Source organism: Eubalaena glacialis, chromosome 4, assembly GCF_028564815.1.
Source record: "Eubalaena glacialis isolate mEubGla1 chromosome 4, mEubGla1.1.hap2.+ XY, whole genome shotgun sequence".
NCBI lineage: Eukaryota > Metazoa > Chordata > Mammalia > Artiodactyla > Balaenidae > Eubalaena > Eubalaena glacialis.
Genome location: NC_083719.1, coordinates 141,839,568 through 141,857,729, shown reverse-complemented (window position 1 = coordinate 141,857,729; position 18,162 = coordinate 141,839,568). Strand labels below are relative to the sequence as shown.

The window sequence follows — 18,162 nt, the reverse complement described above, 5'->3', positions numbered from 1 at the left end:
CAGCTTAATCCAGTGTGCATGGTATCCTTCCTGTTTTCATTAGCATTTTCCTACTTTGAAATAAGTAGGTGCATTGTTCCTAGAAAGTGGAGAGAACTCAAGGAAACACCCCTTGTGTGGGAGCTGGAGTGGCTGCCATGAGGTTATGGAGAACGTCTTGCACATCATTCTATCCCCAGCACCTAGCACAGTGCCTAGCATAGTAGGAGCTCAAATACTGTTTGTAGAATTAGCTTCAAACTTTAGTTGTTCTTCCCAAAGAAGCCTGTCGTGCCCACACGCGGCTGCAAGCAGGTCCGCGCCTAGAAATAACATTTATTCTAAGGACCTCTGCGCAGAGATTCTTGGGAAGCGGTTCCCCTCCCTCATTACCTCGTTACTCCTCCCCTCCGTAGCCTTTGAAAGAACAGGCACGGCACGTGATTCCCTCCTTTATCCCACCTCTGAAACCCTGGCTGATAATGGGCAGGAGCATAGGCCAACCATAAGACTATATTTTCTCTTCCATCCAATAGAAAGAGGCAATAAGTATAAGGCTCAGCTTTTGGCTTCTCCCCGCCCCCTTTGAGCCCGCCCCCCACTCCTCCTCTAAGATTCGACATTTGACAACTAGTCTGGCCAATGAGAAGTTCCTACTCCGTATGGGAGGGATGGACTGACTGGATGATAGACGTCCCCACCTGGCCAATGGAATATTGCAAGGGCGGGAGGGCTGTAGGACAGAACCAATGGCGCGGTGCCAATAACAAGTATCGGGTAAGGGCGGGACAAAACTGTTCGCTGAAGGGAGGGGAAGGCCCAGGGAACCAAGCAGCGCTGCCGCCGCCGCTGTAGCCTGAGTTGGAGGAGGGAGAAGCCAGGAAGAAAATGGCGGCCGTGGCTGCAGAGGCGGCAGCGACTGCAGCGTCCCCCGGGGAGGGGGGCGCCGGCGAGGCCGAGCCGGAGATGGAGCCCATTCCCGGCAGCGAGGCCGGCACTGACCCCCTCCCGGTCACGGCCACTGAAGCATCTGTGCCAGACGGCGAGGCCGACGGGCAGCAGTCCTCTCCTCAGGCCGACGAGCCGCCGTTCCCGCCGCCGCCGCCGCCGCCGCCGCCGCCGCCGCCGGGGGAGCTAGCCCGCAGCCCGGAGGCGGCGGGGCCGGAGCTGCAGCCCGAGGAGAAGCTGCCCGCCCGGGTGGTGGAGCCGGCGGCAGCCGCGCCACAGGAAGGGCCTGGCCTTTCACCTTCCCCTGCATCGCCGCCCGAGGAGCCCGCGGCTCCCGAGGAGCGCCAGGAACCGCCGCTGCCCCAGCCCTCAGCCCCGGCGCTCGTGCCGCCGGCGGGCGGGGACTCCGCGGTGTCGCAACTGATCCCCGGCTCGGAGGTGCGGGTCACGCTGGACCACATCATTGAGGACGCGCTCGTCGTGTCGTTCCGCCTCGGGGAGAAGCTTTTCTCCGGGGTCCTCATGGATCTGTCCAAAAGGTACCGCGCCCGCCCCCAGCACGCCCCGGCCCGCTCGGTCCCCGGGAGGGAGCGAGCCTGGGCGGCCCCTTCACGCCGGGCTCCCGCCTCTCCGGCGCCCCACCGCCTGCGCCGCCCTCGGGTCCCGCGCGGCGTGTGGCGCGCGCTCCGAGTGGGGCAGGCGCGCGGGGCTGTCAGAGGGCGGTCCCTGCCCCCAGGTGGGCGCCTGCGAGGCAGGTGTGCCGCCGGGTGCGGGGACGCGCTGCTTGACGGGTTCGCGGGTCTCACCCCACCCAGCCCTGGCCTCCTTCCGTGACCCGGCCCTGGCTCACCCACACTGCGGCGGGTGGGTCAGTGCAAAACGCAGAAGGATTTTCGCAGAGAACGCGGTGCTGGGTAGGGGAGATTGCTCTGTTCTCAAATTAACCTTTAACTTTAATGAGGTCGGAGAGAGGGGTGTGTGCATTGGGGTTCCCAAAAGGTTAACTGCCACTCCTTATAAAGGGAAGAACATTTATTAAAAATGAGCTCTTCGACTGTTATTCTTACGGTTAGAACTAATTCCCCCTAGCACATTTGGCTAATTGGCTAATGATAACTTTTAAGAAAAGTCTAAAGAAGAGATGGGATTTTTTTTTAAACCTTTAATATCAAGATGGTGTGGTATAAAAGTGTTAAGATACTAACTTCTAAAACCGTAGATACAGTTTAAATGGTTGAGTTCACCCACAAACCTCGTTTTAGCACATTTTCATTTTTTAATTTAAATTGTTTATGGGCATTGCTTTAAACAGATGAAGATACTCTGTTCAAAGTCTAGAGTTAACCTTTTTATTCTCTTCTTTTGCAGATGTGAAGTGCAGAGACTCCCATTCACGGCTCTCCATTCTGTTTCCTGCAACAGCACACACTGATGGTATCTCACCTGTTTAGAAATGGCTTATTTTAGTATGTTTTACTTGTTAACTGCTTGCCCTCCCATCAAGACACAAGAATCTTCTCATTTGGGGAAGAAAGCCATTTAAAATACATAATTGAAGTATGGGAAAAGATGGGAGCCTTTACAGATACTTCAAACATTGTTAAATCTCAAAAAAATTTTTAATTAGTTTTTTCATTTTTAAAGAATTTTGGGTTAGGACTTTTGCACTTTTGTTTTCAGTATTAGAAAGCAGAATAAGACCAGTGTGCTTTCTACTGATGTATTTAATAATAGCAAGAGAGAGAATGTGTATGTTCAGTAGTGTGTATGCTATTGAATCAAACAGAAGCGAAGGCCAGTGATTGTGTGAGAATCTGGATTTCAGATCTGCAAAAGGAAGGTGCAAAAAGGTAAGTTGTTTCTGGAAATGGAATGGACAGTGCTTTCCTGTTTTGAGGTGCTCGTTGTCTTGGTGTTTTGTTTTTTAAAATTTTCTTTCATGGGGAAAGCCACTCGTTTTTTGAGTTTTGGTCTGTTTTACCTACAGTGCTTATAAACAGCAGCTTCTTTTGTTGGGGGTGCTATTCTTATTATGAACCTTTTACAATTTAATGTTTTGAAGTGAAAGGATCCTGTCATTAAAGTATTTTTTAAAACGCCATTAAGGGAACCATATCAACTTTTCATTCAACAAATATTTATCGAGCACATCTGTATAAGGCACCCTCCTAGCTATTCTGAATATTATAGGTATGAGACACAGTCTGTGCCTTCTAGAAGCTTATATGGGAGTCACACACATTGTGGAAGTGGTGAGGAAATACAGCAGTGTTTTTAAAATTTAGCACTTAAGGGAATTATTGTTGGACCAGTGATTGACTAGTTGAGTATCTTTTTTCATAATTTCATATAATTTGGAAAAATAGATCTGCCAATATATTTTGTAATCTGTGCTACGTTGATTGCATACTTTATGCACAGTTTTGGGGTTAACCGATGATCCAGGAGATAACTCTTTACAGACTTTACCAAGACCGTGACTGTAGTCATCAGTTGCTTTAAAAATAGTTTGTATCAGGAATTCCCTGGCAGTCCAGTGGTTAGCACTCAGTACTCTCACTGCCCGGACCCAGGTTCCATCCCTGGTTGGGGAACTAAGACCCCGCAAGGCGGCACAGCCAAAAAATAAATAAATAAAAAAAAAATAAAAATAGTTTGTATCCTATTTGAATTGGCCATTGAATGAAACCATTAGGTAGAAATAACAAGAGCTTCCTCTTATATGGGAAAAGAATATGAAAAAGAATAGACATATGTATATGTATAACTAAATCACTTTGCTGTACACCTGAAACTAACACAATATTGTAAATCAACTATACTCCAATATAAAATAAAAATTAAAGCAAGAGCTTCCTATTGAGTGCCTGTTAAGTACCAGGCTTTGTACCACATGCTTTAATCTTCATAACTCTGGTGGTATTTTTCATTTATATAGGAGGAAATTGAAGTTCCTTCAATTTGGCTAGCTTGTAAATGGCAAAGTAAGGGCTCAAATATAGGTTGATCTGATTCTAAAGCCTATGCTTTTTCTAATTTCATATTAGGAAGGTAGTTGGGCTGGCAGATTTCCTGTTAAGCAGTAAGTAAAGAATTGCATATTTCTGAAATATAGTGCTTATCTTGATGTTAATAGCTATATGGGATAATACAGAGGTTGTGTATGGGTGTTGGAGCCAAACAGATTCTTTAGTCAGCTCATAGCCATAGAAGCTGCTCTGGAGTCTCCCCATTTCCTTAGCTTTCTACTGGGAATGTAGTAGTCTCTGAGGTCTTGGTTCTTGCCTCTTCAGTGAGATAATCAGGAAAGAATTAACACTTGGGAGGCTACTAGGTGCATCAATGTATGTGTGCTTTTCTCCGGTCTTCCAAGGGTCCAGTTATTGCTTTTATTAATTTTTTTATTCTGACATCATGCACGGTACAGAAATGACTTAGGGTTGTCGAGCATGTAGAAAAAGTGTTTGATCTTAGAGTACAGGATTTCATATACTTGTGGATTGATCAAGAGTCTGCTTTTGTAAGCATTTGTTGGACATTCTTCACCTTCCTGTTATTATATTATTTTTTTGCCTTATTTTTAGAATTATTTGATTGAAGAACACATTTTTGAAGAGACTCTTTTTGTGGAAAAAAAGGAGCAGGACACATGTAATTAAAAAAAAACCAAAACCTAAAGAGAAGAAAATGGTACTAAATAGTAGATTGATCTGGACAGTGTCAGGGTACTTGGGTGCTGACTTCTAGCACCTGCCTCTTCAATTAACACCATGACTTTGAGCATATCTCTGTGCCTCGCTGGGCTTCAGTCTCTAGTGTGTATGAGGCTAATTCATTTTGAGTTTAGGCAGTTCACTTTAAACACAAATAAGCAAACAAACTTAATGCCTCAGTTTATATAGATAAAGTGAATAGGGTGACCAGGTGGTCTGGTTTTCCTGTACCATCCTGGTTTGATTGTTACCTCCTCCTTTCTTTATTCAAAGTAGCTTGCTTTGGCAAATAAATGACTTGGTCACCCTAAAAATGAGGATATTTGAATATCTGGTTAAAATGGATTTTATATAGTGGAGTATTTATTTGAATGCCTTTAAATTGAGGCATGCATTCTCTATTTTATTCTAGGCCTCTCCACTATTTTATGCGCAGCCCTCTTAGGTAATTTAAATTACCTGCCTACTCCTGAATTCATTAGCAATGTCTAATGACAGTAGTCTAATACTAGCAGATAAAATAGACAATCAACTAACTCACAAATTCAGTCTTGGTCTTCCTATTCTCTTTTCTTCCTTAACCTTACGCTTTTGAAATTTTGACATAGGTACATTTGTTTCTTCATTTAGCATTATGTAATAAGCATTCCTTCAGGTTGCTAAACTGTCTTATTTTAGACAGAATAATCAGTGGTTGTACCATAATATTTGTTTAATTTTCTTATTATGGTAAATGAATGTCCCTTGCTTCGACATTTATCAGCTGTTAGCCAAATGTGTTTCATCCTATGCCCACCTCCAATGGATTATTTTAAAGCAAATCCTAAACATATAATTTTACCATGAGTATTTCAGTAGAGATCTGTAAAAAGATAAGAACTTTAAAAATTTAATTGTACTACTGTTGTCACACCGAACTTAATAGCAACAATTCCTTTACATCATCATGTGCAGTGTCTCAAATTCAACATCTAAGTTTTGTTCAAATTAGAATTCAAGTAAAGTTTATACATTGCAATTGGTTGAGAAGTTTCCTAAGTTTTTCATCTGTAGTTCTCGCCATTACTTTTATTTCCTTGTAGTTGATTTGCTAAACCATAGACTTTTTTTGGTAGAATTTTCCACGTTCTGGATTTTTTTTCCGATTGCATCCCCTTGGATGCATTTCCATAATGTTTTAAAAATAGGCCTTTTTCCTCAAGAGCAAACAGAAGGGACAACTGTAGTCCCCTAAGGGCCTTGTTTTGGGTCAGTAGGAATGATACGATATCTCTTGCCTGCCTGCAGACTTCTAGGCCTATCCCTTAAACACACCTCCAACTTTAGTAATTCCAAACCTAGAAAAATTTAACCAGCCTTCAGCCCAGTCCTCTGAGATGGTAGTTTCTCAGTCTTCTCAATCTATTCTTGAAGGGACATATTTAATGGGACCTGTGGTTTCTTCCTACAAGAGGGATCATTTAAACTGTTTGTTACTGTTCTCTACATCTTTAAAGTTATAAACCTGCTTTGAAATCCTGAAAAACCTTTCTGATTCCATTTTTTTGGTACCTGATACGAATTAAGGGATCATGAAGTAAATGCTTATGCTTAAAAACCCTTGTGCATTTTAATTTTGTGGTACATGCTTATTAAAGGTTGTAGCTGGTTGTATTTCAGAATTGATCTTTTACAAATACTGCCTTTTCTGTGTGTGTATGCGGGTTGCATTAAAAAGAATTGAGGTGATTTCTTTAGAAATCTTCAGATTTCACTAAGTTCTTAAGACAAGTTGTAGATTTACTTGTTTTTTAAGGAAATATAAACCAAGACAATGATTTTTTTTCTTTACAGAGATCATGAAACGTATGGTGCAATAGCCCTACTTTTGGTGGGAAAAATATACAGCCATTCTGGTGAAGCAGTGAGTAGTGGTATGAGTAGCTTCTACTAAGCGTCCAGGTTGAGAATTTAGGCCCTCAAGTAGTATGCTTGAATGATTGTGTTGAGTTGTACCTATTTAAAACACTTTTAATATTTTTTGATGATTATTCTGCTTATACTGCAAGGTGTTGATAAAAGGTTTCCACAGTGAAATCGCGTTGAGACAAGTGCTAATCACTTGCTGACCCAGGCAGCTTTAGGACACCTACTGCTGTACTAGTATATACAGTACTGAGAGTGAGCTGTTCATCACTTGTTGGACTGCAGTGATTTATTTTTTTTGGAATGATTAGTTGTTGGACATTAAAAGTCTAGTTTGAATGTAAAGAATCTGTGTAACATCACAGTATTAAATAAATTTCATGAACTAGGTAACTAGATGTGTTACACACAAATTATGCCAGGTATGTTTTATTGGAGTTGGGTCTCTAATGAGGTTAATTTTCAGCCTTTTATGTGTAAATAAGACCATACTTCATTCACAGTGTACTGTTTTAAAGCAAAGCTCCTGATGAAACTAGGTTTAATCTTCCTAAGATCAGTTTTTCTGTGGGGGGCCATTAAAGAATTTGTGTATTATGTGTTCATCTTCTCTGTTATGGCTGAGTTAATTTCACATTGATTAAAAATGAAAGATATTCTTAGTAGTTATTTGTGCCTCTGAAGTGCATCCTTATTTCTTGATATTTATTCGTCCTGTTCTACCTTAATTCCCTAATTAATTCAGGCACACCAGCAGAACAGAGGTTGCTTTAGTGGCAGATCTTGCAGGAAAGTGGAGGTTAAGTTATACTCTGGGTGGATTTAATATAGAATGTTTTGGCTAAACATCTTTTGGGCAGTTGTTCTCAAAACAAATGTGCTTAAGATTTCTGAGCTCCACTCCACCAGTTTGTTTTTAACAAGGTGATTCCGATGCAGATGATTCTTAGAGCATATTTGGAGATAACTGACTTCTAGGGGATAGTTTTGCCAAAATAGTGGGAAGGTAAATTTGTTAAACCTGTTTTTAAAGTTATTGGGTAATTTGATTGGAATGTAATTATAAAGTAAGCAATACATATGGGTATGGGCCACTTGGGTGGCAGATCCAGATACTTTTTGTAGAACTGGTAATTAGACTTGCAAATTGTTTCTTAAATCTGGCTGCCCACTAGAAATTTAAGTAGTCCATAATTTTTGTCTCTCTCCCTTTGTACCAAGTGGCCTTAAAACAGAATAATGGTTTTTTAGCTTTTTAAAACACATCCCTTCTATAGTATTTGACTTCACTTTTCTGCCTATTCCCACCATCTAGGAAGGTTGCCAAGTTTTACTTTGTAATTAATAATAGCTACTATGTATTTCCCACTCCTGTTTTAGGCACTGTGCACTTTGTGTACATTGTTTCATTTTACTCTAGAAAATTGAAATAAATTCTGTTAATACCCATTTCACAGATAAAGACAGGAAGGCTCAGAGAGATTAAATTGCCTAAAACTATAAGTGGTAGATATTAGTAGGTGTATCGAAGATGCCTTTTTGCTTATGGAATAAGATGAACAGCTGGGAGTCACAGCAGTTTGTGAGAGTTACATTTTGTGATTTGAATAGGAAAGCACTGAGAAATTGAAGATGCTTTTCTGAATGATATACAATTCTCTAAGGTTTGAAAACAACCCTGTTCTAATTCTAATACATTTCTATATTTTGCCATTACCATGTAGCTTATGACTTGGGTGGGGAGTTACCCTGGTAGGTAGAAAGGGCAGAGCGCTCTGTTCCTCACTCAACCAGGAATAGCCGCTTGGTTTTAAGATAAGAATTGCTCTTCAGTTCAATTTAGTGAATTCTTCAGGCATTTTTGAAAATGGGGTTTCTTCTTCATATATGGTCCTAGGTCTTAAATGTTTTGCCTTGGTGGGCCTGGCCCTGGCAACAGTGGAGTCCACTTCATCATGGGAGGAATCACAAAATGTCAGATTTGAATCTTGTTAAGCACGAGATCAGCATTAAGTGCTGGTGACTGAATTGGAAAAGAATTTAAAGACTAACATATAGTAAGTTGTTGGACAACCTGTTTTTGGTAAAATAGAAATAGTGAAATAAATTGAATAATTTGCCTTTTAGAAAAAGTCCATCTGTTGAGAAATAACTTAGACCTCTGTGTGGTAGACTCTGTTGGACATAATACAAAAGAAATATCAAAAGTACATAGAAATCATAATGGAAACATAGAGAACTTAAAACTGCTTATTGGTGTCTTAGGGCCAGGACCAAGGGAATTCTTTTCAAGTGTTTGAAAGCGGTGATGAGTATTTATGTTAATAATTAAAAAGATTCTTTTATGTCAGTGTTCATTTTCTTGGGAAAATGTCAAGTATCATTCTCTAAGTGATGCTGTACAAAAGTGAAGTCAAGATCTGTCTGCTCTTAAAAGTATTTTGCCACTTTGTGGTCATTATCATTTTCTTGGATGGTTTTTTAAAAGAAGAATTTACTGTTAGGGAGTTAAATAATTTGAGTACCACACAGATGTTGTGACTATTTTTGCTTTTAAAAAGGCTGAAGCGTCAGTGTTTTCTCTATAGTTGTTTCCATCTCTATTTCCAAAATATCCAGGTAAGTTGTTTTTAGAGGATTGTTTGAAGGTACGTGAGTGGGAGCTTAAAATCTGAATTATTCGGGTTTAACTTCTTTTTTCCCTCCCTCCAAAAGCAAAGCTATATTTATAAAAGGGGATTGCATAGACTTTTTAAAAGATTGAGTAAATTCTTACGGTTACAGAGATGTTCTTTTAAGACTTTTATGCAGCCCGCCCTCAGTTAATTTTAAAAGATACTTCCTGGCATTCTTGTTCATAATTCGTGGATGTTTTGTTTGTATGTTGATAAAGTCATCCTCCCTCCCTGCTCACCCATTTGGGTACCCACAGTCCCTGCAGATTGCCCTTGTAATACGTGGGGCTTTTAATTAAAAACACTGTCCATTCACTTAGTTAACAGAATTGAGTATGTTTTAATTTTACTCTAATAATAGTTACCATGTATCAAGCCTACTTACTGTGTACTAGGCTGTACGGTAAGCAATTATGTATACTCTTAATTAATCTTGAAGTTAATCTTGACAATTCTGTCAAGTTACTTAACTGCAATTCCAATATCCAAAAAGCTCTGAAAACTGAACCTTCTGTTAATTTTTTGGTGGCAGACCCTAACCTGACTGAAATTATGTGAGCATATTGTATGTATTTATCCCATTTAGCGTGAATGTTCTTTCATTTCATTTTACTGCTGAAATAGTAATATGCTTGATGATAGGTGCTTATTATCTTTTGAAAACTGGGAAAATTCTGAATTCTGAAGCCTGTTCACCTCCATGGGGTTCAGAAAAGAGTATGTGTACCTGTTAGCTCCTCCACTTCCTTAGTGGGGGCATGGAGGTGGAGGGAGAGGGGTTAAGTAACTTGAAGTGAGGGGAAGCAGTAATAGTAGTAGTAGTGGTTAAGAACCTGACTTTGGGCCGACTGCCTGGATTCATGTCTTGTCTCTACTGCTCACTAGCTGTGTGATCTTGGGAAGGCCATTACACTCTGTGCTTTAGTTTCATCAACTATAAATTGTGATGATTACATCAACTGATGCAAATAAGTACATATTTAGAATAGTGCCTGGCACATAGTAAATGCTATATAGTTGTTAACTAATAATACTTTTATGAAGTAGCTACTAAGTGGCAGCACTAAGATGACAGCAGCTATTATAGTCACTTAAATGGGTTTGCTTGAATAGCCACTCAACCTAAATGTATTGTGGCCTACAGTATAATCTGCATCTTCAAAATACCTTGAAAAAGTCTGTGGAAGCTTCAGGTAATACTGGTGAAGTATAACTTTCCCCTTTTAATAAGGAAGGATGACATTTATATTTTACGAGGGAATGAGATAACTAGGAGTTTTGTGATGGATGGTAGGGGTTGTGTCTCAATCTTTTCTTCCCAATACCCCTTGGGGCAGATGGCTTATGAGGAAATTATGGGATTTGTCATGAAGAGAAAGTTATAGTCTCATCAGGGAAATTTAGTCCTTACAGTCTCTCTGCTTCTTACATGCTTCTAAAACATAATTGAGGGACTTCCCTGGTGGTCCAGGGGTTAAGAATCCAACTTCCAATGCAGGGGACTAGGGTTCGATCCCTGGTCGAGGAACTAAGATCCCACAAGCCGCAGGGCAACTAAGCCCGCACGAACTAAGCCTGCACGCTCTAGAGCCCGCAGGTCACCAACTACTGAGCCCGTGTGCTCTGGAGCCTGCACGCCACAATTAGAAGCCCTCGCGCCGCAACGAAAGATCCCACGAGCCACAACTAAGACCCGATGCATCCAAATAAATATTTTTTAAAAAAACCATAATTGAGAAGGGCTCACATTTGAGAATGACATACTTCAAAGTTAGGGAAAGGAAGATGTTTTTGTGTTCTTTGTACTTATTAAATGGTGGGAACAGACTAGTACAGCTAAACTTTTTAATGAAGTGATGTACACTTTTGGTCCCATCACTATATATTTAATCAGAAGCCTTCACTGGTCTTGTCTTTTTAAGAGACTAGTATTCTTTTTTTTTTTTTTTAACATCTTTATTGGAGTATAATTGCTTTACAATGGTGTGTTAGTTTCTGCTTTATAACAAAGTGAATCAGCTATACATATACATATATCCCCATATCTCCTCCCTCTTGCGTCTCCCTCCCACCCTCCCTATCCCACCCCTCTAGGTGGACACAAAGCACTGAGCTGATCTCCCTGTGCTATGCGGCTGCTTCCCACTAGCTAGCTATTTTACATTTGGTAGTGTATATATAGGTCCATGCCACTCTCTCACTTCATCCCAGCTTACCCTTCCCCCTCCCCGTGTCCTCAAGTCCATTCTCTACATCTGCATCTCTATTCCTGTCCTGCCCCTAGGTTCTTCGGAACCATTTTTTATTTATTTATTTATTTTTGAGACTAGTATTCTTCATCCATCACACTCTTACCTAACCCTCCCTTATACACTCACCAACATGCCCTCTTTTTCCACCAGATGGTTATCTGTATTTTGTTGCTTGTTTAAGCCTCTGAATCCTTACCTGTCTCCTATGGAGGGGGCTGTTTGCTGACTGGTAATTCCTACGCTGCATCTTTTCACCTGTTGGCTTTTCTGCACCTGCTCAGTGTTTCACTTTTTTAAACTAACTTAAGTTGGCTACCAACATTCAAAAATGGGCAACCAGTCTCTGCCTCTGCTGTTTTGCTCTTCACTTAACCTGTTTGGACGCTTCCAGGTGTAGTCAGTTTCCTGCAAAGCTCATTGCCTAATCACTAATCCTCGGTGCTTTCTTTCCCTCTAGTCTATAGCCTCTTTTGGCAGTGACTGTGGTCTCACCTACTACAGTTAGGTCCTAGGGTTGGGACCTAGTTTTATACTGTGTGACTAATTAGCATACTTGTATTTGAATAGATTTTGTGCTTAATGGTACTTCAGGTGAGTTTGCTGGCATTTATGCTTAAGTAGAACAAATCTTTTTTATATACTTTCTTTGATTGAAAGTTTTTTTTTTTTTCTTGGCCATGCCACAGCATGTGGGATCTTAGTTCCCCAACCAGGGATCAAACCCGTGCTCCCTGCAATAGACGCCCGGAGTCTTAACCACTGGACTGCCAGAGAAGTCCCTCCTTGAAAGTTTTGATGGAACTGAGATGTAAACTGAATCTAAGATTATACTTTTAAAAATAATTGTTAAACTTTATTTTGAAATAATTTCAAAGCAGAGAACTCAAACTCTTTATCTAGATGCACTGATTTTTAACATTTTGTCACATTTGCTTTATCATTCTTTATATAAACATGTTTTTCCCTTGAACTATTTGAGAGTAGGTTGCATACATCATTCTCCTTCACCCCTTAATACTTGAGTATTTATTTCCCAGGATCAAAGATATTCTCGTACATAACCACAATATAGTTTTCAAATTCAGGAAACATTGATAAGAGAACTTTTATCTGTTTTGTAGCCCATATTTCATTACTCTGTCAATTTCTCAAAAATGTCCTTTAAAACTTTTTTCGTCCAGTAAAAGATCATGTATTGCATTTAGTTGCAATATAATATAGAATATATGTAATGGGGACTCTTTCTCAATTTAGGGTTGTCTGATACTTGCTTAGGAGAGGCTCAGGTTATACATGCAATGTTGTGTGCTCAGGGCACCACATCTGTGGGCATGTGATCTTCATGTGCCCTCATTGGTGAATGTTCACTTGAGTCCTTCCTCAGGTCAGGGTGTTGTCCTGTTATTCTCCAGTGTAATTACTGTTTCCCCTGGACTAATAATTCCTTTACTACCATGGAAATATACTGCTTCTCGTCAAACTTGCCCCTCTTCATTAGGCAGATAGACAATTTAAAACATTTTTAATTGTGGTAAAAAACATAAAATATACCATTTCAATCATTTTTAAGTGTATGTAGTTCAGCAGTGTTAAGTACGTTCGCATTGTTGTGAAGCAGATCTCCAGAACTTTTTATCTTGCAAAACTAAAACTCTATACCCCTTAAACAACTCCTGATTTTTCCCTCCCCCAAGTCCCCGGCAACCATTCTACTTTTTCGTTCTATAAATTTGACTACTTCAGATATCTTATGTAAGTGGAATCATACACTATCTTTTTGTGATGGACTTGTTTCACTTAGCATGTTTTCAAGGTTCATACATGTTGTAGCATGTGACAGGATTTCTTTTTGAAGGCTGAATAATGTTGCATTGTATGTATGTACCACACTTTGTTTATCCATTTGTCTGTTAAGAGGCATTTGGGCTGTTTCTACCTTTTGGCTACGGTGAATGCTACTATGTACATGGGTGTGCAGATATCTCTTTGAGATCCTTTTTTCTCAATTATTTTGGCTATATACCCAGAAGTGGATGTGCTGGCTTGTATTTTTAATTTTTTGAGGCATAGATATTCATTTAATTTTGTAAAATTTTCTATTGCATGTAGCTGACTATTGAACTAATTTCATTCGTCCTGAGATTAAACTCTGCCATAATAAGCAATCTTGCAGAGATGCAATATGAACCAGGATAAACTTGCTTCACAGTTTTCCCTCCTTTATGATTGAACCTGTTGCTAATTTAAGGAGTGAGGTAGTTTCTGAAAACATCTGCTTGAAATGAAATACATCTAGATATTTTTTTTAAATGAGTTAGTTGCATGTAATTTTTTCCTACTGTAGCATCTTTAAGAGAAAAGAATTAAGAGAGGGAAAGCTTTCTTTTTGTCTTTCCTTGATATATTTATTGGAGGGAGGTTTGGTCCAGAAAGAACACTGGGGCCTGTCTCAACTAACCCGCCTGAACTTTTTTTCTGAGCATTTGTTTCGCATTTACATTAGCTGAAGATTCTTTTTCACAGTGATTTTCTCTTGCTTTGACACAAAATAACTAGTAAGCCCCAGTATTCTCCCTCCTCAGAATTTTGACACTCATTACTCCTAAATTATTAAGATGATAGCTAGTTTTAAAACTTTTTATAGATTCACAGGAATTTGCAAAGATAGTGCAGAGAGGTCTCTTGTATACTTTACCTAGTTTTCCCCAAAAGCTATTTTAAATTAAGCCATAATACCTGAGTAATTTTCCTTTAGAATTTTTGGGTACAAAAAATTGTAAATGGGTAAGGGTTAGAATGAGTCACTAATACATTAATAAATACCCTCATGCTGCACAAATAAGGGGAGGGGAAGGAGCAGAGATAGTTTGAGTCTCATTACTCAACTCATGGAGTATTTGTAAAAAGTTCTTTTAGGAAAAGCTCAAGCAAGGGACACTAGTCAGCTTTCCACATCTCCACTGATCATTAAAATCTTCCTCTGCTGAGGTCACTCTTTGGTGAGCATTCATATGGGGCATAAATATCTTCACCTTAGAAAAAGCTAAAGCAGACATGCTTGCTAAAAATTTAGATCCTGGGTTCCACCCTAGGAGAGTCTTACCATCCAGTCTTGGGGCAGGGCTTAACAATATCCATTTTCAAACACCACCGAGTGTTGTTGTGTTGCAGATTTCCCTGACTATATTTGAGAAATTAGATTTTAGGGGTTTTAGGAGACCATAATTTTGTTGCTACTTTATATTCTTTTTTTTTTTTTAATTTATTTATTTTATTTATTTATTTTTGTCTGCGTTGGGTCTTCATTGCTGTGGGCGGGCTTTCTCTAGTTGCAGCGAGTGGGGGCTACTCTTCGTTGTGGTGCGCGGGCTTCTCATTGCGGTGGCTTCTCCTGTTGCGGAGCAGGGGCTCTAGGTGTGCGGGCTTCAATAGTTGTGGCGCATGGGTCAGTAGTTGTGGCTCACGGGCGTAGTTGCTCCGCGGCATGTGGGATCTTCCCGGACCAGGGCTGGAACCCGTGTCCCCTGCATTGGCAGGCGGATTCTTAACCACTGCACCACCAGGGAAGCCCTACTTTATATTCTTATTAAGGTAATAGTTTCATAAGTCAGTGGCTTTCAAACTTTTGAGCATAGTTACAAATATATTTTATCTGTAGACCCCTGTATATACATATATACATGAAACAGATTCATTGCAGTTACATATATTTACACTGTTTTTTAATTTAAATCATAGCTGTGACCCATGAAATTTGATTTCCAACCAACCTCTCCACACTCAGTTTGAAAACATGGCCATGGTATTAAATGTTGTCCATGGAAGGGTAACAGAATGATTACTAAGATGGAGTAGGACACTGATTCCCCTTTTCTTCTTACAATAATTTATCCTTCTGGTCTTTGAGGAAGTTTTATTATTAGTTAAAAATATTTTTCTACCTAGAGTCTGTCATACGGAGTGAAGTAAGTCAGAAAGAGAAAAACAAATACCGTATGCTAACACATATATATGGAATCTTAAAAAAAAATGGTACTGATGAACCTAGTGGCAGGGCAGGAATAAAGACGTAGACATAGAGAATGGGCTTGAGGACATGGCGGGGAGGGGGAAGCTGGGGCGAAGTGATAGTAGCATCGACATATACACACTACCAAATGTAAAATAGATAGCTAGTGGGAAGCAGCCACGTAGCACAGGGAGATCAGCTTGGTGCTTCGTCCACATAGAGCGGTGGGATAGGGAGGGTGGGAGGGAGACACAAGAGGGAGGAGATAAGGGGATATATATACACATATAGCTGATTCACTTTGTTATACAGCAGAAACTAACACAACATTGTAAAGCAATTATACTACAATAAAGATGTTAAAAAAAATTAAAAATTTTTTTTTCTGCTTTTGCCAATCCACTACCCACAATTACCAGTCTTTTTTTTTCCCCCTTTTTCTTTTGGTGCCTGCAGTTTCCATTCATCATTACACAATTAAGTGCCTCCCTATGTTATTAAAAACATTTAATGCTTGTATTTTATATGCTTAAGAAGGAAAGGCAAGGAAGAAGAAAAACCCAGAAGTGAAATTAATGTTCTTATTAAACTCCATGAAGGTAGACGTATCAGATTTCACAGCTTATTTGATATAAACAGCTTTAAAGTAATTGGCTGGATCATCCTCACATTGAAATAATGAATTAGAGATATAGAAAGGATCCCAAACTCTGGTAAATTACTAGTTGAAAGTAAGATCATATTACTTAAATGAAGTAAATTAAATGAAGTTTAGCCAAGAAAAATGGCTAACATTTGTTGACCTATTAATCCTCCCCTGAATTCTCTAAGGTAGGAAATAGTGTTACTCCCTTTTACATATGCAAAAACTGAATTTAGAGAGGTTTAGTACTGCTTGAGGATACAAAGTTGGTAAAAAACTTTTAAGATGCTCGAGGTTTAGTTATTCCTAATAAAAGGAAGGAAATTTGTTCTCTCAGTTATGGAAACAAGTGAAAGTGTAATGGGGCAAAATGATGGCTTCTTATACAAGTTAGAAAATTTTATTGTTAATACAAATAGTGGTCTCACCTCCTAAGTTATATTGTTTTATGCAGCTCTAGATTAAAACACAAAAATAACCTCTGTCTTCCTGTCACCTTGGAAAAGTGGTTGTTGAGCACCTCCGTATAAGCTAAGGCCAGGTGCTCAAAGTGCCTTGCAGTTAAGTAGTCAGGAAGCAACACTTGGGTATGAAATACTATGCTAGAATAGAAAGCTACTTATTTATTTATTTATTTATTTTTAATAGAAGTATAGCTGAGTTGAAAGCTACTTTTTGCAAAGTTTGATATAGTGAGGAATGTGTCCTTCCTTTGTGGATTAGCCCAGACCCAAACTTGTCCCACTCTAGGTAAAAAAGGCTTTCCTCTTCCTTTGTGGTTTGTATTTGCTAAAAGTTGTTGGTTTGTGGTAGCCAAGCTAACAAGACTTCAGGAAGAAAACCATTTAGGCGTTGGAACCAGATGTCCTGGTGTTGGCTCTTCCTATATCCCTGCCCAAGTTTAGGTGTATCTGCAGCCCTAAAAACTTAAAATTTTCCAACAAAGAATTCTGTACCTTTTTGGGGACATAAAGACATTTTAGAGAATCTGAGAACCAAGACTCATTCTCCAGAAAAACAGAACTATACAAAACATTTGCATCTAATAATGTCAGGGGTTCTACCTGACTACTTGAAGCCAGTCCTTAGGTTCTAAGCACCTCTGCTTTAGAGGATTGGTGTTAGAATTGTATTGTGTTCAGTACTGTTTGACTCAATGAGTGCCTAAAATTAGCATGTTAGCATGTACATGATGAAATCATTTGGTAGTGTGATTTTATTTTTATATGCAGGAATCTGAGTATAGCAAGTTTAGATTTAAGGGTTCTTGATGTTTAGCCCAGGCAGATTAAACCACAGTTATTTCTAAGTCTAAATGAGAAACAAGGTTATTTGACCCCTGTTTTATTAGAAACTGATAATTGTAGAGATTTGTGTTCTATACCAGTGCTTTGCAAACTGGGTCTGGACCTGTAAGGGAGTTTTGAAATCCATTTAATGCATCTGACTAGCATCAAAACAAATGAAAATAGACCAGAGTAGAAAAAAATATAATTATGTATCACATAATATAAGGTCAAGTATTTAATGAAACTTTTGCTTAAGTGTATTTATGTGCATGCATGTATACATGCATAAACATTTTATTGGTTTGCAATGTGAAAATATTTCTTAATGTATGATGTGATTTTAAAAAGCTAGAAAGCTATAGCTCTATACCTGTCTGCTTTTGAGGTTATTTGAGTATCTGAATTTCTAGTATTTTTGTGGTTTTTTTCTTGGGAGGGTGGCCAGGTTGGATGAAGGCCATAAGAGTTAGGGTAGAACAGTAGAGAAGCAAATGCCTTTGAATCTTTATAGTGTTTAAACAATAAAGTTGAGATGGGATTTTACTGATTCAATATTTTGGGGTAGTTAGGGCTGAATTTGTTTTGTGAAGCTTTTGAAAGCCATTATAACCAGAGGAAGATATGTATGTTACAAATTTATAGTTGCATTTACTAGACATGTTGTCTATAGTTGAGTGAACGTTATATCAAATGATATTAATTATTAAGCTATCTGATAGAACATCCTTACTGATTCAAGACTGGAAAGA

General features: G+C 39.3%; 1 protein-coding gene across 6 annotated transcripts in view; it reads left to right on the top strand.

The window, feature by feature from the left end:
- The first annotated feature begins 796 nt into the window (after positions 1-796).
- Positions 797-18,162, top strand: part of PWWP2A (PWWP domain containing 2A) — a 31,691-nt gene continuing 14,325 nt past the window's right edge. For 4 of the 6 annotated variants that reach the window (XR_009700781.1, XM_061188398.1, XM_061188395.1 and 1 more), the window contains exon 1: positions 797-1,466. Coding sequence is in view for 4 of the 6 variants with exons in the window: in XM_061188398.1 (XP_061044381.1) it covers positions 868-1,466 (599 nt within the window). In the remaining 2 variants the exon portion in view is untranslated. Of the gene's footprint in view, positions 1,467-2,684; positions 2,778-6,473; positions 6,544-18,162 lie in introns of those variants that run through there. The other 2 variants (XM_061188396.1, XM_061188394.1) reach the window with 2 other exon arrangements.